Below are 19,212 nucleotides of genomic sequence, written 5' to 3'. Positions count from 1 at the left end.
GCTTATCTTTCATGACCATGATATTTTTTAAGTGTTTTAATCAGTTATTTTGTTGAATATTCCTCAGTGAAGATTTGTCTGATGTTTTCTCATGATTAGACTGAAGTTAGGCAGTTTGGGGAAGAATAACACGGAAACAATGTCTTATAGCATCATCTCATGGGATTCATGATGTCAGTAGGTCTTATTGGTTACGTTGACCATGATCATTTGGTTAAGGTGATTCTGCTAGCTTTCTCCACTGTAAAAAACTACCGTCTTTCTCTTATACTTAACAAATGTCTTAGGCAAAAATACATCGAGTCTATCTATGCAAATATCTTGTTTGCTTTTAAACTTATGTTCACTAATTTTAGCACCCATCAGTGGATATTGTCTGCAACAATTATGACCGTGTTGTTTGATGATTTTCGATTTCCTCTTTCCCTTTTCTGTTAATTGATTATTTATATCAGTATGGACTCATATATATTTACTTTATTTCAGGGAGTATAATCCAATACTTTGATTATTTTGTTGTTTAAATTATTCCAGCTTTGGCAAGTAGGAGCTTCTTCAAGAAGTTGGTTCTTGTGTTCTTTCGATAAGCCGCATCTTTTTTTTAAAAAAAAAATTTCTTTACTTTGAGGCATCAAAAGGTGTTCCTGGCCAATCTTATATTTTCTGTGCCCCAGGCCTACTTCTTCACCGAGCCCTGGTTCCTTTGATTGGAGCATGTTGTTTAGAAATAACATCTAGGTGCTCACTTCCATATATCACATATACCAAAATTGGAATGATACAGAGAAGATGCATGGCCCCTGTGCAAGAATAACACACAAATTTGTGAAGCGTTCCTTATTTTTTTTTTAAGTAATAAAGTAAATAAACAAATAGCAATTAATATCTAGGTGTTAGGTGTGCTGTTACTAGGCGTCATTGCTTCTAGACTTCCTCAGTGGTTAGAGGTAGGAAGTGCATGTGTGTATGTACAAACTTGCATGTACACAGATAACAATTTATATTGATACCTGGGTTGACAGCCTTCCTCCTTTCCTTATTTGTAAGGTCTTTCTCCAACAGTGGGAAATGTGAATAATTAGATAGATAATTATCTGCAATATATTTACTTTATTTCAATATATTTATTTTGTTATAGAGATCAGAGTCTCACTCAGGCTGGTATGCAGTGATGCAGTCCCGGCTCACTGCAGCCTCAACTTCCTGGGCTCAAACGATCCTCCTGCCTCAGCCTACTGAGTAGCTGGGATCACAGGCACACGCCACCACACCTAGCTGGGTTTTTTAATTTTAATTTTTTAGAGGTGGGGTCTTACTATGTTACCTAGGCTGGTCTCAAACTCCTGGGCTCAAGCCGTCATCCTGCCTCAGCCTCCCAGGGTCTTGGGGGTGAGCCACCATTCTTGACCTTGCTAATATTTAATATGCACATAAAGTAGTTTCAGAATTTCTTTCTTTTTTTTTTTGAGTTGGAGTCTCGCCCTGTCACCCAGGCTGGAGTGCAGTGGCGCAGTCTCGGCTCACTGCAACCTCTGCCTCCCGGGTTCAAGTGATTCTTCTGCCTCAGCCTCCTGAGTAGCTGGAATTACAGGCACGTGCCACCACGCCCAGCTAATTTTTTGTATCTTTAGTAGAGACGGGGTTTCACCGTGTTAGCCAGGCTGGTCTTGAACTCTGGACCTTGTGATCTGCCCGCCTCAGCCTCCCAAAGTGCTGGGATTACAGGCGTAAGCCACCGCACCCAGCCAGTTTTAGAATTTCTAATCCCTGGGAGAAACATTTACTAAGTAGATTATAGCATTTATATATAGCTCTTTTTGTCTTTAGACTTGCAGTACTCAGTCCAAGGTACTGGTAACTTAGATTAGTTCTTTTCTTCCCCACTTCCTTTAGTGGGTCATGTCCAGTTAAGTTAGGTTTATTTGCTAGTGTTTGATGCCATTTTGGATTCTCCCACATGTTGATTGTTTGTGTGTATGTATGTTTGGAGTGAGGATGTGTGAAACATTACTATGGTTCTGGGAGTCGGAGCTGTACAGAACGGTTTACAAAATGTCACTCCCTCATCACCCCTACAATGCCCTTCTCACTCTCTCTTTTCCACCATCTTCCCACCCACACTCTAGTTTCTAGTTTATCCTTGCTGTATTTCTTCACAAATGAGCAGATATAGTACATGTATATATTCTTTTATCTCCCTTTTTTGTTTGTCTGTTTCTGGGTTTTTTTGGTTTGTTTTTTGAGGCTAGAAGGCAGTGGCGTGATCTCGGCTCACTGCAGCCTTCACCTCCCTGGCTCAAGCAATTCTCATGCTGAAGCCTCCCGAATAGCTGGGACTACAGGTGTATGCCACCACCCGTGGCTAATTTTTGTATTTCTAGTAGAGATGGGGTTTCGTCATGTTGGCCAGGCTAGTCTCAAACTCCTGAGCTCAGGTGATCTGCCCATCTCAGCCTCCCAAAGTGCTGGGATAACATGTGTGAGCCACTGCGCCCAGCCTTATCTCCTTTTTTATACATGAATAGCAGCGTGCTACATATATAGTCTTTGCTCCATGCAATTATTTTATTTTATTTTTATTTTTTTAGAAAGGTTCTTGTTCTGTCACCCAGGCTGGAGTGCAATGGTGCAATCTCAGCTCACTGCAGCTTTGACCTCCTGGCTCAAGCAATCTTCCCATCTTAGCCTCCCAGGTAGCTGGGACTACAGGCACACATCACTGCACCCAGCTAAATTTTAATTATTTTTTTAGGGACAAAGTCTCCTTCACTGTGTCGCCCAGGATGGTCTTGAACTCCTGACCTCAGGTGATCCTCCTTCCTTGGCCTCCCAAAGTGCTGGGATTACAGGCATGGGCCATTGCATCTGGCCTCATTGTTTATTTGTTTGTTTTCAAGATGGGGCCTCACTCTGCCACCCAGGCTGGAGTGCAGTGGTGTAATCATGGCTCACTGCAGCCTCAACCTTTCCTGTTAAAATCAGCCTACAAAACCTCGAAATTCTCTCCCACCTTTTGCCATTTTTTCTTTCTGTGGAAGTCATGGGGTTCTCCCCTGATTATTTAGATTGCTCCCTTATCTCACATAATGGCCTGGTAATAAAGTAAGATTCAAACCATATGCAGAGGTAGAGAGATGAATTACAGTGAATACCTGTCTTAGTCCCTTTGTGTTGCTACTAAGGAGGACTTGAGGCTGGGTAATTTGTAAAGAAAAGAGGTTTATTTGGCTAAAAGAAGCATGGCACCAGCGCTTGCTTCTAGTGAGGATCCCAGGCATGTCCAGTCATGGCAGAAGGCAAAGCGGAGCAGGCGTTAGATGGCAAGAGAGGAAGCAAGACAGGGAGGGAGGTGCCAGGCTCTTTTTAACAACCAGCTCCTCAGAGACTAATAGAGTGAAAACTCACTCACATTCCCACATTCCGCATTAATCTGCTCTTGAGGTATCTGCCCTCATGACCCAAACACCTCCCATCAGACCCCACCTCCAACATTGTGATCAAATTTCAACTTGCACTTAGGGTCAAATACCCAAACTATAGCGATACCTTGTACACTTTTCACCCAGATTTTAACAGTTCAAGATTTTGCCGTGTTTTCTTTATCTGTTTATTTCTTTTTCTTTTTCTGAATTAAAAAAATATATATGTCACCCTATGTACACTAAAAACTATGCATCTCTTTAAAAATGCGGCTATTGGGGCCAGGCGCAGTGGCTCACGCCTGTAATCCCAGCACTTTGGGAAGCTGAGGCGGGTGGATCACCTGAGGTCGAGAGTTCAAGACCAGCCTGACCAACATGAAGAAACCCCTTCTCTACTAAAAATACAAAATTGCGGGCCTGGTGGTAATCCCAGCTACTCGGGAGGCTAAGACAGGATAATCTCTTCAACCTGGGAGGCAGAGGTTGCAGTGAGCCGAGATCGCGCCATTGCACTCCAGCCTGGGCGACAAGAGTGAAACTCCATCTCAAAAAAAAAAAAAAAAAGGAAATATTTTCTTTTATAACCAAAATAATTCCTTGCTATCATCCAAATTCAGTTCATAATCAGATTTCCTTGATTGTCTTAAATACCGGTTCATCTCCTGAGATATTTATTAATTACAAAAGGAAAATTGTCATTTAGCAGTGGAGAAACCTGGCAGGCATCATCTTAATCAAGTGACCAGAGTGAACATCACTATTTTGATAGCATATGTGATGTACTGAGGGGCACAACATTACCTCATTGGAGTTCCTGAGTAAGAATAACAATAACCTTGACCTTAAAATGAGGAAACGCCAGGCCGGGCACGGTGGCTCACACCTGTAATCCCAGCACTTTGGGAGGCCAAAGTGGGTAGATAACCGGAGGTCAGGAGTTTGATACCAGCCTGGTCAACATGATGAAACCCCATCCCTACAGAAATAGAAAAATTAGCCAGGCATGATGGCAGGCACCTGTAATCCCAGCCACTTGGGAGGCTGAGGTGGGAGAATCGCTTGAACCCGGGAGCCAGAGGTTGCAGTGAGCCGAGATTGCACCATCACACTCCAGCCTGGATGACAGAGCAAGACTCTGTCTCCAAAAAAAAAAAAAAAAAAAAACAAAAGAAAACACCAGACAAATGTAACTGAGGGGCATTCTACAAACTGAAATGACCAATATTCTTCAAAGTGTCAAGCTTATGAAAGGTTGAGGAACTGTTTGAGATTGAAAGAGGCTAAGGAGACATGACAACTAAGTGAAATGTGGAATCTAGGATTAGAACCTGGGCCAGAAAAGGGGATATTACTTGGATAATTGGCTTAATTTTAAGAAGGTCCATGGATTATTTAATAGTATTATTGTTAATTTTCTGGTTTTGATGATTATGTTAATGATTGTACATGATGTGAACATTTGGGAAAACTGAGTGAAGCACACACTAGGACTCTACTATTTTTTGAAAGTTTGAAAACAGTTAAGGCCAGGTGCAGTGGCTCATTCCTGTAATCCCAGAACTTTGGGAGGCCAAGGAGAGCGGATCGCTTGAGTTCAGGAGTTTGAGACCAGCCTGGGCAACTTCTTCAAACCCTGTCTCTACAAAAAATTAGCTGGATGTGGTACCACTTGTAGTACCAACTACTTGGGGGCTGAGGCAGGAGGATTGTTTGAGCCCAGGAAGTCAAGGCTGTAGTGAGTCAAGATGACACCACTGCATTCCAGCCTGAGCAACAGCAAGAGACCTTATCTCAAGGGAAAAAAAAAAAAAAAAAAACTAGTCAAGAGGCTAGCCACAGTGGCTCATACCTGTAATCCTGGCACTTGGGCCAACACAAGAAGATCGCCTGAGGCCACGAGTTCAAGGCTGTGGTGAGCTGTGGTTGTGCGACTGAGTAAGCAAGACCCTGGCTCTTAAAAAAAAAAAAAAAAAGTTAAATTTTTTAAATGAAGATTTATTCAAATTAAGTTCCAAACTCATCACCATTGGTTTGTTATATTTCAGGGAATATGCAATATAATTAATATCAATCAGATGTCTTAAAGTTAATCACATGTAGGCTGGGCTCAGTGACTCAGCCTGTAATTCCAGCACTTTGGGAGGTCAGTGCAGGTGGATCACCTGAGGTCAGGAATTCGAGACCAGCCTGACCAATATGGTGAAACCCGTCTCTACTAAAAATATGAAAATTAGCTGGGCGTGGTGGTGGGTGCCTGTAATCCCAGCTACTCAGGCTGAGGCAGGAGGATTGCTTGAACTTGGGAGGCGGAGGTTGCAGTGAGCCAAGATCATGCCACTGTACTCCAGCCTGGGCTACAGAACAAGACTCTGTCTCAAAAAAAAAAAAAAAAAAAAGATAAGCCAGGTGCGGTGGCTCATGCCTGTAATTCTAACACTTTGGGAGGCCAAGGCGGGCAGATCACGAGGTCAGGAGTTCAAGACCAGCCTGACCAACATGGTGAAACCCTGTCTCTACTAAAAATACAAAAATGAGCTGGGCGTGGTGGCATGCGCCTGTAATCCCAGCTACTCGGGAGGCTGAGGCAGGAAAATTGCTTGAACCCGGGAGGTGGAGGTTGCAGTGAGCCGAGATTGCACCACTGCCCTCCAGCCTGGGCGACAGAGCGGGACTCCATCTCAAAAAAAAAAGATAATCACATGTAATAAAAACTAGGTAACCTAACAACTTTCTCTTTTTTGTTGCTTTCTCATTCCTTGCCAGTATCTTATGCTGAGATTTTTAAACTCCTCAACTAATATTTCAAACACCTGACCTGATATTTGTGATTTTTAAATTGTTTTATTGGACTAATGTTTTTGTGGCAATTGTCCCCAAGAACCTCAAATAAGTTGCAGGCCTTCTTTTAATCTCTGTCACCGCAGCTCCCCAGTTAAAGATCTCAGATGACCGGCTGACTGTGGTTGGAGAGAAGGGCTACTCTATGGTGAGGGCCTCTCATGGAGTACGGAAAGGTGCCTGGTATTTTGAAATCACTGTGGATGAGATGCCACCAGATACCGCTGCCAGACTGGGTTGGTCCCAGCCCCTAGGTAAGCTGGGGCCTTAATATGGACATCACAGCAGATAGAGAGGATAGACCATCTGGCCAAGGGCTAAGGCTTCAAGGCTGTTGGGTTTACCAGATTGTGGGCATAGAATTCAGTTCCTGAGGGTTGAGCTGGTTTGCTATTCCCGGGATATTTTTGTAATTCTTTGCTTGTGAGAAAGTTTTTAAGCAATTTTACAAAATTGACCAAAAAACATAAAAAGAAATAGGATCTTTTTCCTTCAGCAAACTAGATTTGACTTGCAATCTTCTGACTTCCTGTGTATGTTTTTATTGGGACAGGAAACCTTCAAGCTCCTTTAGGTTATGATAAATTTAGCTATTCTTGGCGGAGCAAAAAGGGAACCAAGTTCCACCAGTCCATTGGCAAACACTACTCTTCTGGCTATGGACAGGGAGACGTCCTGGGATTTTATATTAATCTTCCTGAAGACACAGAGACAGCCAAGTCATTGCCAGACACATACAAAGATAAGGTGAGTTTGTCCTCTCCCGGCAGATTCCTGGCTTTGAAGACCTGTGGCAGCCAGTGCTTATCACTGTGGCTTGTGTGATCTCTTAGAAGCTGACCCACAGCTCACGTTTTTTCCTAACCTGTTACTATGACATTTTCAGAATAACAGTAACAATCGGTGCACAGTCATCCATTCATTCTTCTACCCATCTATCATTTGTCTTTTTTTAGTGCACTACAGAGAAAATGACAGACATCAGGACACTTTCCCACTAAGTGCTTCAGGATACATAAGCTAGAATTCAACCTGTTTAATTCATTCTTTTGATACAAAATGTATATAAAATGAAGTACACAAATTTTAAGTGTACATTCACTGAGTTTTGAGTTTGACCTAAACTATTGAAATGTAGGATCCACTAGGCATGATGGTTCACGCCTATAATCCCAACAATTTGGTAAGCCAAGCTGGGAGGACTGCTTGAGCCCATGAGTTCAAGACCAGCCTGGGTAACATCACGAGACCCCATCTGTACAAAAGACTAAAAAAGTGCCTATAGTCCCAGCTACTTGAAAAGCTGAGATGGGAGAATCATTCAGCCCAGGAGTTCAAGGTTACGGTGAGCTGTGATCACACCACTGCACTCCCCCCAAAAAAGAGATGTGGACACTTAACCATCACCTCAGGAAGTTTCCTCATGCCTTTTCACAGTTAGTCCACACCCCTACATAGAGGCAACCACTGTTTTAACTTTCTTTCCCACCATACTTTAATTTGTACCTCTTCTTGAACTTAAATGGGCTCATGCAGTCTGTAGTCTTTTATATCTGGCTTTTGAGACTCATCCATTTTGCTGCATATATCTGTGCACCCTTTTCAGTGCAGGGTAGTACTCCATTGCATGAATGTGCCCCAGTGTGTTTATGCATTTTCTTACTGACAGACACTTGGGCCGTCTCAGGTTTGGGGCTACTATGAACAAGATGCTGTGAATATTCTTGTACAAGTCTTTTTGGATCATTGGATAGTTACATATTTAGCTTTATAAGAAATTTGCCAAACTCTTTTCCCACCATATATGAGGGTTTTAGTTGCTGACATTTATGATTGTCTGTCAACTTAATTTTAGCCATTTTTGATGGGTGTATAGTAGTATCTCATTGTAAGTTAAATTAGCATTTCTTTGATGACATACTGGGCATTTTTCATGTGCTTTTCGGCCACTCATATGTTTTTTGTGAAGTTTCTCTTCAAATATTTTGCCTGTTAATATTGCTATTCTGAGACTTCTCTGTTCTTTTTTTGTTTTTTTTTAAGTTTACATTTTTTTGGTAGAAACAGGTTTGGTATTTTTTTTTTTTCCATGTTGCCCAGGCTGGTCTTGAACTACTACTGGGCTCAAGCAGTTCACCTGCTTCAGCCTCCCAAAGTGCTAGGATTACAGGCATGAGTCACTGCATTTAATAGTGTCTTCTGAGGAACCAAAGTTTTAGTTTTTATGAAGTCTGATTTATCAAATTTTTCTTTTATACTTATTTCTTTCCATGAATTAAAAAAAAAAATCTTTGGCTACTCCCAGTCATGAAGATATTCTCCCATGTTTTCCTTTGAAAACATCATGGTGTTAGATTTTACACACAGGTGTCTGATTTACCTTGGATTAATTTTTTTTTTTTCTTTAGATGGAGTCTCGCTCTGTTGCCCAGGCTGGAGTGCAATGGTTGAATCTTGGCTCACTGCAACCTCTGTCTCATGGGTTCAAGCAGTTCTCCAGCCTTAGCCTCCAGATTAGCTGGGATTACAGGCACCCGCCACCACACCCAGCTAATTTTTGTATTTTTAGTGGAGACAGGGTTTCACCATGTTGGTCAGGCTGGTCTTGAACTCCCGCCTCGGCCTCCCAAAGTGCTGGGATTACAGGCATGAGCCACTGTGCCCGACCAGATTTTTATATATAGTATGGAAATTCATTGTTTTTCCATATGATTACAGAATTATCCCAGCACCATATGTTAACTCTTTCCTTTCTCCACTGGATTTCTTTGATGCCTTTATTGAAAATCAGATGTTTGTGTTAAGGAAGGGTTTACTTCAGAGCTCTATTTCAGTGATCTGTTTCTTGTCCTTTGTGCATGTATCACAGTGTCTTGGTTATCATAGCTTTAGAGTAAGTCTTTAAATTTGATAGTGGAAATACTCTGAGTTTATTCTGATAATAAGCAGCCTACAGTCTCATTTTTATTGATTATATCACACTAGTGACTCTTATTGTACCATCCTGCCTCCTGGAACTCTTTAAATGTATACCACACTGATGCCTGGTTTTACAGAACACAGAGGTCTGCACTTAAAAGGATTCTGTAGGTGTTTTTTCAATGATTCATTTACATTACAAAAAAAAATTTTTTTTTCTTTAATTAAAAAAAAAACAAATTTTTTGACCAGACACTGTGGCTCCACGCTTGGGAGGCCAAAGCAGGCAAATCACTTGAGGCCAGGAGCTCGAGGCCAGCCTGGGCAACATGGCGAAACCCTGTCTCTACAAAAAAAATACGAAAATTAGTTGGGTGTGATGGCACACTCCTGTAATCTGAGTTACTCAAGAGGTTGAGGCATAAGAATCGCTTGAGCCTGGAGGGCAGAGGTTGCAGTGAGCCAAGATCGTGCCAGTGAACTCCAGACTGGGCGACAGAGAGCAAGACTGTCTCAAAAATAAATAAATAAATAAATAATTTTTAGTGACATGTCCACACGACAGAATACTATGGATCTATTCAAAAGCCACATATATACTGATTATAAAATGGTCTCTAATGTAGTTGCCAAGTTAAAAACTCAAGATGCAAGACAAAACTTATGTTACCGTTTGTATGGCTTTTTGGGCTTTTTTTTTTTTGTATGTTTATCTGGTGTTTTATTTTGAAACAGAGTCTCGTTCTGTCGCCCAGGCTGGAGTGCAGTGGTATGCAGTCTCGGCACACTGCAGCCTCTGCCTCCCAGGTTCAAGCAATTCTCCTGCTTCAGCCTCCTGAGCAGCCAGGATTACAGGCGTGTACCACCACGCCCAGCTAATTTTTATATTTTTAGTAGAGACGGGGTTGCGCCATGTTTGCCAGGCTGATCTCAAATTCCTGGCCTCGTGATCTGCCTGCCTCAGCCTCCCAAAATGCTGGGATTACAAGCGTGAGCCACTGCGCTCAGCCACATGTGTGTGTTTTAATTTTGAAGACAATATATGCCTAGATTCTCTGGAAGGATACCAGGACACTGGAACAGTGATTACTTTTGGCAGGGGAAACTGGGTATAAGGGACATAGAAAGAGAGACTCTCATTTTATATGCTTGTATATCTTGGGAATTCTTCTTTTCTAACCATGTTTAATACATATATATGTTAAGAAATTGAAATTTTTTAAATTAATGTCATATATTTCTCTGGAAGTGAATAGTTAAATAGACTCTTAAGAACCCGTAAGAAAGAGGTGACCCAGAGACCACCTGTGGGAACAGATGGGAAACTAGGACGGGGAAGAAGGTGACCTTCAAAATATTTTCATAGAATAAGGGATTGTAGGCTTGGTGCGGTGGCTCATGCCTGTAATCCCAGCACTTTGGGCGGCTGAGGCGGGTGGATCACCTGAGGTCAGGAGTTCGAGACCAGCCTGGCCAACATGGCGAAACCCCGTCTTTACTAAAAATACAAAAAGTAACCGGGTGTGGTGGCACATCCCTGTAATCCCAGCTGCCTGGGAGGCTGAGACAGGAGAATCGCTTGAACCTGGCAGGCCAAGATTGCAGTGAGCCAAGATCACACCACTGCATTCCAGCCTGGGTGACAGAGTGAGACTGTCTCAAAAAAAAAAAAAAGAATAGGCCGGGCGCGGTGGCTCATGCCTGTGATCCCAGCACTTTGGGAGGCCAAGGCGGGTGGATCACCTGAGGTCAGGAGTTTGAGACCAGCCTGGCCAACATAGTGAAACCCTGTCTCTACTAAAAATACAAAAAATTAGCCAGGTGTGGTGTAATCCCAGCTACTCGAGAGCCTGAGGCAGGAGAATCGCTTGAACCCGGGAGGCGGAGGTTGCAGTGAGAAGAGATCACACCATTGCACTCCAGCCTGGGCAACAAGAGCGAAACTCCGTCTCAAAAAAAAAAAGGAATAAGAGATTGTAGACTCAATAAACGTCATTTCTTTCAGTGAGATTATTGGAAAAGATGTGTGAATTTAGCCACTTTTATGGGTATTTTTATTGTGGTAAGCATGTATGTATTATGTATTTTCTCACGTTTCTTACTAAAGGCCTACTGAAAATGTTTTAATAAACATGTGCCATCTGGTATTTTTTAAGAAGTGTGTAATAGTTCAAAATCTAGCAAAACTCAACTGCAAAGATTTTTAATATCTGTTGTAGAGCTCAGGGGGTTAACACTAGTTGTGTGTGGATGCATTTTTTTCATGATGATGGAGCTGATGCTTTATTGTGCCTTTTTTTCTTCCTTGGTTTTCAAGGCTTTGATAAAATTCAAGAGTTATTTGTATTTTGAGGAAAAAGACTTTGTGGATAAAGCAGAGAAGAGCCTGAAGCAGACTCCCCATAGTGAGGTGAGTCATGGCCATAAGAACATTAGAATCATAAGGCCTTGAGCGTTAGGACCCATTCCTTCATTATAAAAGTGAGGAACACGAGGCCCAAAGGGGAATGAAGGGGCATCTGGTAGCCCCACTGGCCAGCGGCAAGCTCGCCCTCTGCTTATTGTGTTTTGCTCTTTATGTAGTACCATGCTGCTGCTGTTAGAGACATGATCCTGTTCTTTCAGGATCACTCCATAGAGAAAAGTGTATGAAAATAGTGGCCTGTTAGGAAATCTACAAGAGACTGAGGAAGCAAGTCCAGTGTCTTTATTCTTTATCAGAGGAGGTATCAAGTCCAAAGGGAGGGAACCTGAAGTGGGAGAGTAGACCTTGTGGTGTGGCCCAGGGGCACTAGGAGCTGTAACGTCTCACTCAGTGTCCTTCAGAACTTTCTCTGCCTCCGCTTCTGGGGTTGCTGGAAACATGTCTGCCAAGGTCATAGCACAGTCAGAGAAAGGCTGGCACATCTGGGCCAGCCACAAGCACCAAAAATAAAAAGGGAAGTGGGATGGAGAGGAAGAAAGTTAAGCTGGAAACATTTTTTTCATAAAAATGCTAATGCTGTGAGGCCACCCAGGACACTAATAGAAGGAGATGGAGGTGAAATAAAGAAACGAGTTTCAGCTGTTTTTAGGAAAGAAATACTAAAGAGAAACAATTATTAGATCTAAAGATGCAATAACCAGAAAGCCCCCTCTTGCTGGGAAGAGAAGGCAGCCTTTTCTGAAGAACTGAAGTGGTCAAGAGAGAATATTCAGTGTAATTCTGGGAGAGAAAGGAGGAACATGAGGATTCAGAGATGTGACAAAAGAGTCTTAGAGAACTTCAAAGTGAAAAAGCAGAAGTGAGAACTGACTCGGGAAAGGAATTGATAAATAAGCACGCTTAAACAGGTGTGGTCCAAAGGAGTCCATGGAAGGCCAGCTTACTTTAAAAAAAAAAAAAAAAAATTTGTAGAGATGAGGTCTCACTATGTTGCCCAAGCTAGTCTTCAGCTCCTGGCCTCAAGTAATCCTCTCTCCTCGGCCTCCCAGCTTACTTTTATAAATACAGTGCAATGAATAATAAAATATAGAAATGTTTGGTATATGTAGCACAGGAATTCAGAAAACAAAGCCCTGGACTTTGAGACCAGCCTGGGCAATACAGTGAGATCTGTCTCTATAAAAAAATTTTAAAAATTAGCTGGATATGGTGGTGTATGCCTGTAGTCCCAGCTGCTTGGGAGGCTGATGTGGGAGGATCACTTGAGCCAAGGAGGTTGAGGCTGCAGTGAGCCAAGATCACACCACTGCACTCCAGCCTGAGTCACAGAGTGAGACCCTGTCTCAGAAAAAAAAGCCTGAATAGTGCATATTAACATGCTTTGAAAAATCGAAAGTATTATTAAAAATTGAAGATGTTGTTATTATACAAGTTATGCACTGTTCTTGGGTGAGTGACTAGCAGTCTGGCAGCAGCACTTCTAACATATTTTCCTAGAGAGTTCTTTTTTTGTTTGTTCTTTTTTACAGTTCTGAAGTAAAATCATGGTTTTTGTTTCAGATAATATTTTATAAAAATGGTGTCAATCAAGGTGTGGCTTACAAAGATATTTTTGAGGGGGTTTACTTCCCAGCCATCTCACTGTACAAGAGCTGCACGGTACGTATATGTTTCCATCCCATGAGCAAAACTTGAGGGAAGCAGATGAATGGGTTGCGATGACAAAGTTACTGAGTGCTGGAAAGAAATCCAAGCAGCCTCAGAGTGGCATGCGCATGTGTTGCTACCATTACTGTTTAGTCCAGAAACAGTTTGGGCATCTTAGGAAGTATTTGCTGGATAGAAAAAGGTCCTGCAATTTGTGTGCGCCATACTTTTCCCATGAGCACGTGGTGTGGTGTTACCGTTCAGTAGGAAGGATATAAATACACATACACAAATCCTCCCGGGATGTCATGATAACCCACCATTATTAGTCATTGTTGCTTACAATGATTTTTTTTTTTTTTTTTTTTTGAGCCAGTGTCTCACTCTGTTGCATAGGCTCACCATAGCCTTGACCTCCTGGGCACAAGTGCTCCTCCCACCTCAGCCTCCTGAGTAGGTGGGGTGTGCTAATTTTTTGGTTTTTGTTTTTGTAGAGGCAGGATCTCACTACATTGCCCTGGCTGGTCTCAAAGTCATGGGCTCAAGCAGTTCTCCCAGCTCAGCCTCCCAAAGTGCTGGGATTACAGAGAGGCATGAGGTACCACATCTGGCAAGTTTTTTTTTTTTTTTTTAAATATGATCCAAACATGAAGAAGGGTACTATCATTAGGGCCTGTTGGTTTTAAAAATATATAGGTAGGTAGGTAGATAGGTAGATAGATACAGATATATAGAAAAGTTGGGGCTGGGTGCACTGGCTCACGCTTGTAATGCTAGCACTTTGGGAGGCCAAGGTGGGTGGATCACTTGAGGTCAGGGGTTCGAGACCAGCCTGGCCAACATGGCGAAACCCCGTCTCTACTGAAGATACAAAAATTAGCTGGGCTTGGTGGCACATGCCTGTAATTCCAGCTACTCAGGAGGCTGAGGCAGGAGAATCACTTGAACCCAGGAGACGGAGGTTGCAATGAGCTGAGGTCGTGCCACTACTCCAGCCTGGGTGACAAAACGAGACTCTGTCAAAAAAAAAAAAAAAAGAAAAGAAAACTTAGGCCAGTCGCAGTGGCTCATGCCTATAATCCCAGCACTTTGGGAGGGTGACGCAGGCAGACCATTTGAGGTCAGGAGTTCAAGACCAGCCTGGCGAATGTGGTGAGACCTCGTTGCTACTAAAAATATAAAAATTAGCCAGATGTGATGGCCACGCGCCTATAATCCCAGCTGTGGGGGAGACTGAGGCAGGAGAATCGCTTGAACCCGGGAGATGGAGGCTGCAGTGAGCCAAGATTATACCGCTGCCCTCCAGCCTGGGCAATAGAGTGAGACTCCATCTCAAAAAAAAAAAAAGGTGGGGGGGGTGGCGCTGGGCACAGTGGCTCACGCCTGTAATCCCAGCACTTTGGTGGGAGGCCGAGGTGGGCAGATCACGAGGTCAAGAGATCGAGACCATCCTGGCCAACGTGGTAAAACCCCATCTCTACTAAAAATACAAAAATTAGCCAGGCATCGGCCAGGCGTGGCGGCTCACACCTGTAATCCCAGCACTTTGGGAGGCCGAGGCGGGCCGATCATGAGGTCAGGAGATCAAGACCATCCTGGCTAACACAGTGAAACCTCATCTCTCTAAAAATACAAAAAAAAAAAAAAAAAGCCGGGCGTGGTGGCGGGAGCCTGTATTCTCAGCTACTCAGGAGGCCGAGGCAGGAGAATGGCATGAACCCAAGAAGTGGAGCTTGCAGTGAGCCGAGATTGTGCCACTGCACTCCAACCTGGGCAACAGAGCGAGACTCTGTCTCAAAAAGAAATAAAAAATTAGCCAGGCTTGGTGGCACGCGCCTGTCGTCCCAGCTACTCGGGAGGCTGAGGCAGGAGAATTGCTTGAACCTGGGAGGTGGAGGTTGCAGTGAGCCAAGATCATGCCACTGCACTCCAGCCTGGTGACAGAGCAAGACTCTGTCTCAAAAAAGAAAGAAAAAGTTAATGCATGAAGATTTCCATGTACTTTTAGTCTGTCAGTAGGCACCATTGAAGCAGGTGGAAAAAAAAGGAAATCTTTAAACAGTGTAAACCAAAACTATCTGAGACAGATCTCAATCAATTTAGAAGTTTATTTTGCCAAAGTTAAGGACCTGCCCGTAAGAAAAAAACAGAATCACAGAAACAGTCTGTGATCTGTGCCTTTCTCCAAGGATGAATTTGAGGGCTTAAAAATTTTAAAAAGAAAAAGGGCTGGACGGAGTGGCGCACGGTGGTAATCCCAACACTTTGGGAGGCCAGTATAAGAGAATCAGTTGAGCCTAGGACCTCGAGACCAGCCTGGGCAACATAGCAAAACCCCCTTTCTACAAAAAAAATACAAAAAATTAGCCAGGCGTGGTGGTACATGCCTGCAGTCCCAGCTACTTGGGAAGCTGAGGTGGGAGGATCCCCTGAGCCCAGGACATCAAGGGTGCAGTGAGCCGTGATCGCATTGTTGTGCTGCAACCTGGACAACAGAGTCAGAGCCTGTCTCAAAAAAAATAAAAAGTAAAATAAAGGGGAAATGCGGGCTGGAGGGGAAAGTAGGAGGGTATGGTCATCCACATGTTGCAAGAGAAAAGGAGCAGATAGGGGAAAGTCAATTATGTATTCATCTCGTGCCCGGTAAATCGGCACTTCACATAAGGTAAGGTGAACATAAAGTAGCTGCCTGTGGGGATATTTAACTTTTTATCTGTGGGTGTCTGCTTAGCAACAAAAGGAAAGGCAGTTTCTTGCATGACTCAGCTTTCAGCTTAATTTTTTCCTTTTGACAGAGCAAATTGGGATCCTGAATTTTTATTTTTCTTTGACAACACAAATCAACACAGATCTCTTTTAGTTACCTAATTCTTGATGGACATCAGGATGTTGACCACTTTTAGTAATATTTAATATATATCTTATTTGTTCCATTTATCCCCCGAGTATTGTAGCCACGTTTAAAGTGAAAATTTCCTGTGTCAAATTAACTTTTCCAATATTTTTTGTCCATTTTTTCCATGTCTGCTTGAATTGAATTCGCTCCAGGTTTCCATTAACTTTGGACCATGCTTCAAGTATCCTCCGAAGGATCTCACTTACCGCCCTGTGAGTAACATTACAAATGGCTGCATGCGTCCTCAGCATCTCCGTGGCTGCTGTAGTCACCGTGTTCTGTTTCTCATTCCTCCTGCAGATGAGTGACATGGGCTGGGGCGCCGTGGTAGAGCACACCCTGGCTGACGTCTTGTATCACGTGGAGACAGAAGTGGATGGGAGGCGCAGTCCCCCATGGGAACCCTGACCAGGTCCCTCTTTGCTGTCAAGGACTTTCTGGGAATAATACTGGGGGTTTTGTTTTTGTTTTTGAACTGTCTCAAATGTTCTCCCAAAGATGCTAAAAACACAGCCTCTCCTTTTAGCAAGTTAAAAGGCTGGGTAGGACTGCGGGAGACTGCCTGCCTTTCACCATTTTCTCCCCACTTCCAGTGACTGCTCTTATTTTGTGTACCATAAGCCAACAACCGCTGACTCCAGGATTGCATAAGCCCCCTGTGAAATCGGTGCTGTACTGCATACCCTGCCAGCTGTGACTTGTTATCCTACTATATTTTCTAAGGAGTGAATAATATTGTCCGAGTAACTAACTTATTTAAAAGACATTTCCTTCTGTGGGCATTGACTGCATCCCACCTGTTTTCCAAGGAAATGGTAACCTGTTTCTGAGAACACCTGTAATCAATGGCTATACATTCCAAACCAATCTAAACGCTATTTCCTTTTGGTGTGGGTTTGGTTTTGTTGTTCATTTTGAAATACACTTTTGAACACTGAGATCCATAAAACTACTAGATCTCTGGAAGTGTAATTGTGAAAGAAACTTGCTTGCAGCTTTAAGAAAATGAGAAACTTCCCAAATAAAACTTGTTTTGAAGTTTGTGTGACACTTTGCTTCCCTTCAGGTTGGGTGCCTCTTGGTGACAGTGTTCAGAAATGTAAGCAGCACGAGGAAGGGAGCTGGCACTGGGAGGAAGAGCCGGGTTTCTGAGTTGTGTTTTGGCCGCCTTCCTATTGCTCCCATTCTTGCCAATCAGCCACCCCCTTTGCTGTGAAAATCTGCCACCTTGAGGAGAGGAACAAGAGTTTAAAAGGCTAATGATCTCCCTCCCGGTCTTCCCTTGGAACGTGGATGTTGATATATGTGCATGTGGTTTCCTGTCTTGCTTATCTTCCTTTGCCCTGAGCTGATGGCTAAAGGGCAGTTTTCGGACTATTAAAGACTGAAATGTAAGAATGAGCCTTCTAGGCCGGGCGCGGTGGCTCACGCCTATAATCCCAACACTTTGGGAGGCCGAGGCAGGGGAATCACGAGGTCAGGGGTTTGAGACCAGCCTGACCAACATGGTGAAACCCTGTCTCTACTAAAAATACAAAAATTAGCCGGGCGTGGTGGCGGGCACCTGTAATCCCAGGTACTCAGGAGGCTGAGGCAGGAGAATTGCTTGAACCCGGGAGGCGGAGGTTGCAGTGAGCTGAGAGCGTGCCACTGCACTCCAGGCTGGGCGACAGAGCAAGACTCTGTCTCAAAAAAAAAAAGGCTTCTAGGCACTGTGCCTCACACCTATAATCCCAGCATTTTGAGACATCAGAGCAGAAAGATTGCTCAAGACCAGGAGTTCAGGACCAGCCTGGGCAACATAGCAAGATCCCTTCTCAGTAAAAAAATTAGCCAGACATGATGACACATGCCAGTAGTCCCAGCTACTCTGGAGGCTTAGGTGGGAGGATCCCTTGGGCCCAGGAGTTCGAGGCTGCAGTGAGCCATGTTTGCACCACAGCACTCCAGCTTGGGCGACAGAGCAAGACCCTATGTCCAAAAACAAAAAACCCCTTCCTTTTGGATTCGTATATAGTTTCCTTATCTTCCTTTTTCTTTTTTTTCTTTTTCTTTTTCTTTTTTTTTTTTTTTTTGAGATGCTCTGTCACTCAGGCTGGAGTGCAGTGGCGCAATCTCGGCTCACCGCGACCTCCGCCTCCTGGGTTCAAGCAATTCTTCTGCCTCAGCCTCCTGAGTAGGTGGGACTACAGGCACGTGCCAACACACCTGGTTAATCTTTTTTCGTATTTTTAGTGGAGACGGGGTTTCATTGTGTTAGCCAGGATGATCTCGATCTCCTGACCTCATGATCTGCCCACCTCGGCCTCCCAAAGTGCTGGGATTACAGGCATGAGCCACCACACCCGGCCTGTCTTCCTTTTTTCAATACATCAGTCTTACGGCAAAGACAGCCCTCCCAGGATTGCCCAAAGTCCCTCCTGCATTTACCTCTCTACCTCGGTTAATAAGTAGAGTGGCTCACCACATGAGGGGGGACATGCTGCTGCAGAATCACCATGTTATGCCTGTGGCTCTTCTGAATATCTTGTCATTTTCCTCTTTAAGAGAGTTCCCACACTTCAAGACAATATTGGTATTTTAACATAGTAGCATTGACTAATATATTTGTCTCCCGATGAATCACCCAGACACTTTGATTTGGCCACTGCATATCTCTGAACAGGAAAGCCTGTACAGGTCGAGTGTGATTGGAGGCTGAGGCTCAGCCCTAGACACCTATTAATGCGTGAGCTGGTCTTCAAGGGCAGACCTGGTTATAAAGCTTCTAGATCATCGGAGTTTGAGGGACTCCAAGAAAATGAGGGTGGTGTTATTTAGAGGAAGCTGAATGTTAACTCTTTGTAATATAAATTACCACATATAAGTTGTATACCCACTCTCCATCTAAATTATAAAATTAGCTTTTTGTATATATTTTATTTTCACAAATCAAAGGTTATAGGTAATGATGTTCTTCTCAAACTTCAAAAGTGTGTGTGTGTTTTAATACAGTTCATTTGAAGGGCTCAGAGAATATCTACTCTTCACAGAGTCCTATATAAAATAGTTTCTGTAATCAGATC

The 19,212-nt window shown here is 43.4% G+C and overlaps 1 protein-coding gene and 1 non-coding gene across 2 annotated transcripts in view; both read left to right on the top strand.

Annotated features, from left to right (window-relative positions):
- The window catches only part of ASH2L (ASH2 like, histone lysine methyltransferase complex subunit), a 34,268-nt gene extending 17,083 nt beyond the window's left edge, over positions 1-17,185 (top strand). Inside the window, exons 11-16 of the mRNA XM_031013793.3 lie at positions 6,347-6,514; positions 6,814-7,007; positions 11,497-11,589; positions 13,165-13,263; positions 16,300-16,359; positions 16,448-17,185. Of these exons, the coding sequence (XP_030869653.1) occupies positions 6,347-6,514; positions 6,814-7,007; positions 11,497-11,589; positions 13,165-13,263; positions 16,300-16,359; positions 16,448-16,555 (722 nt within the window). The 3' untranslated portion in view covers positions 16,556-17,185. The remainder of the gene's footprint in view (positions 1-6,346; positions 6,515-6,813; positions 7,008-11,496; positions 11,590-13,164; positions 13,264-16,299; positions 16,360-16,447) is intronic.
- Positions 739-845, top strand: LOC115935641 (U6 spliceosomal RNA). Its single transcript, XR_004071267.1, has one exon. It is a non-coding gene; the product is annotated as a U6 spliceosomal RNA (small nuclear RNA).
- Positions 17,186-19,212: the final 2,027 nt, after the last annotated feature.

The sequence above is a fragment of the Gorilla gorilla genome, chromosome 7 (assembly GCF_029281585.2).
Source record: "Gorilla gorilla gorilla isolate KB3781 chromosome 7, NHGRI_mGorGor1-v2.1_pri, whole genome shotgun sequence".
In the NCBI taxonomy this organism is placed as follows: domain Eukaryota; kingdom Metazoa; phylum Chordata; class Mammalia; order Primates; family Hominidae; genus Gorilla; species Gorilla gorilla.
This window is presented reverse-complemented; position numbering and strand designations above follow the sequence as displayed.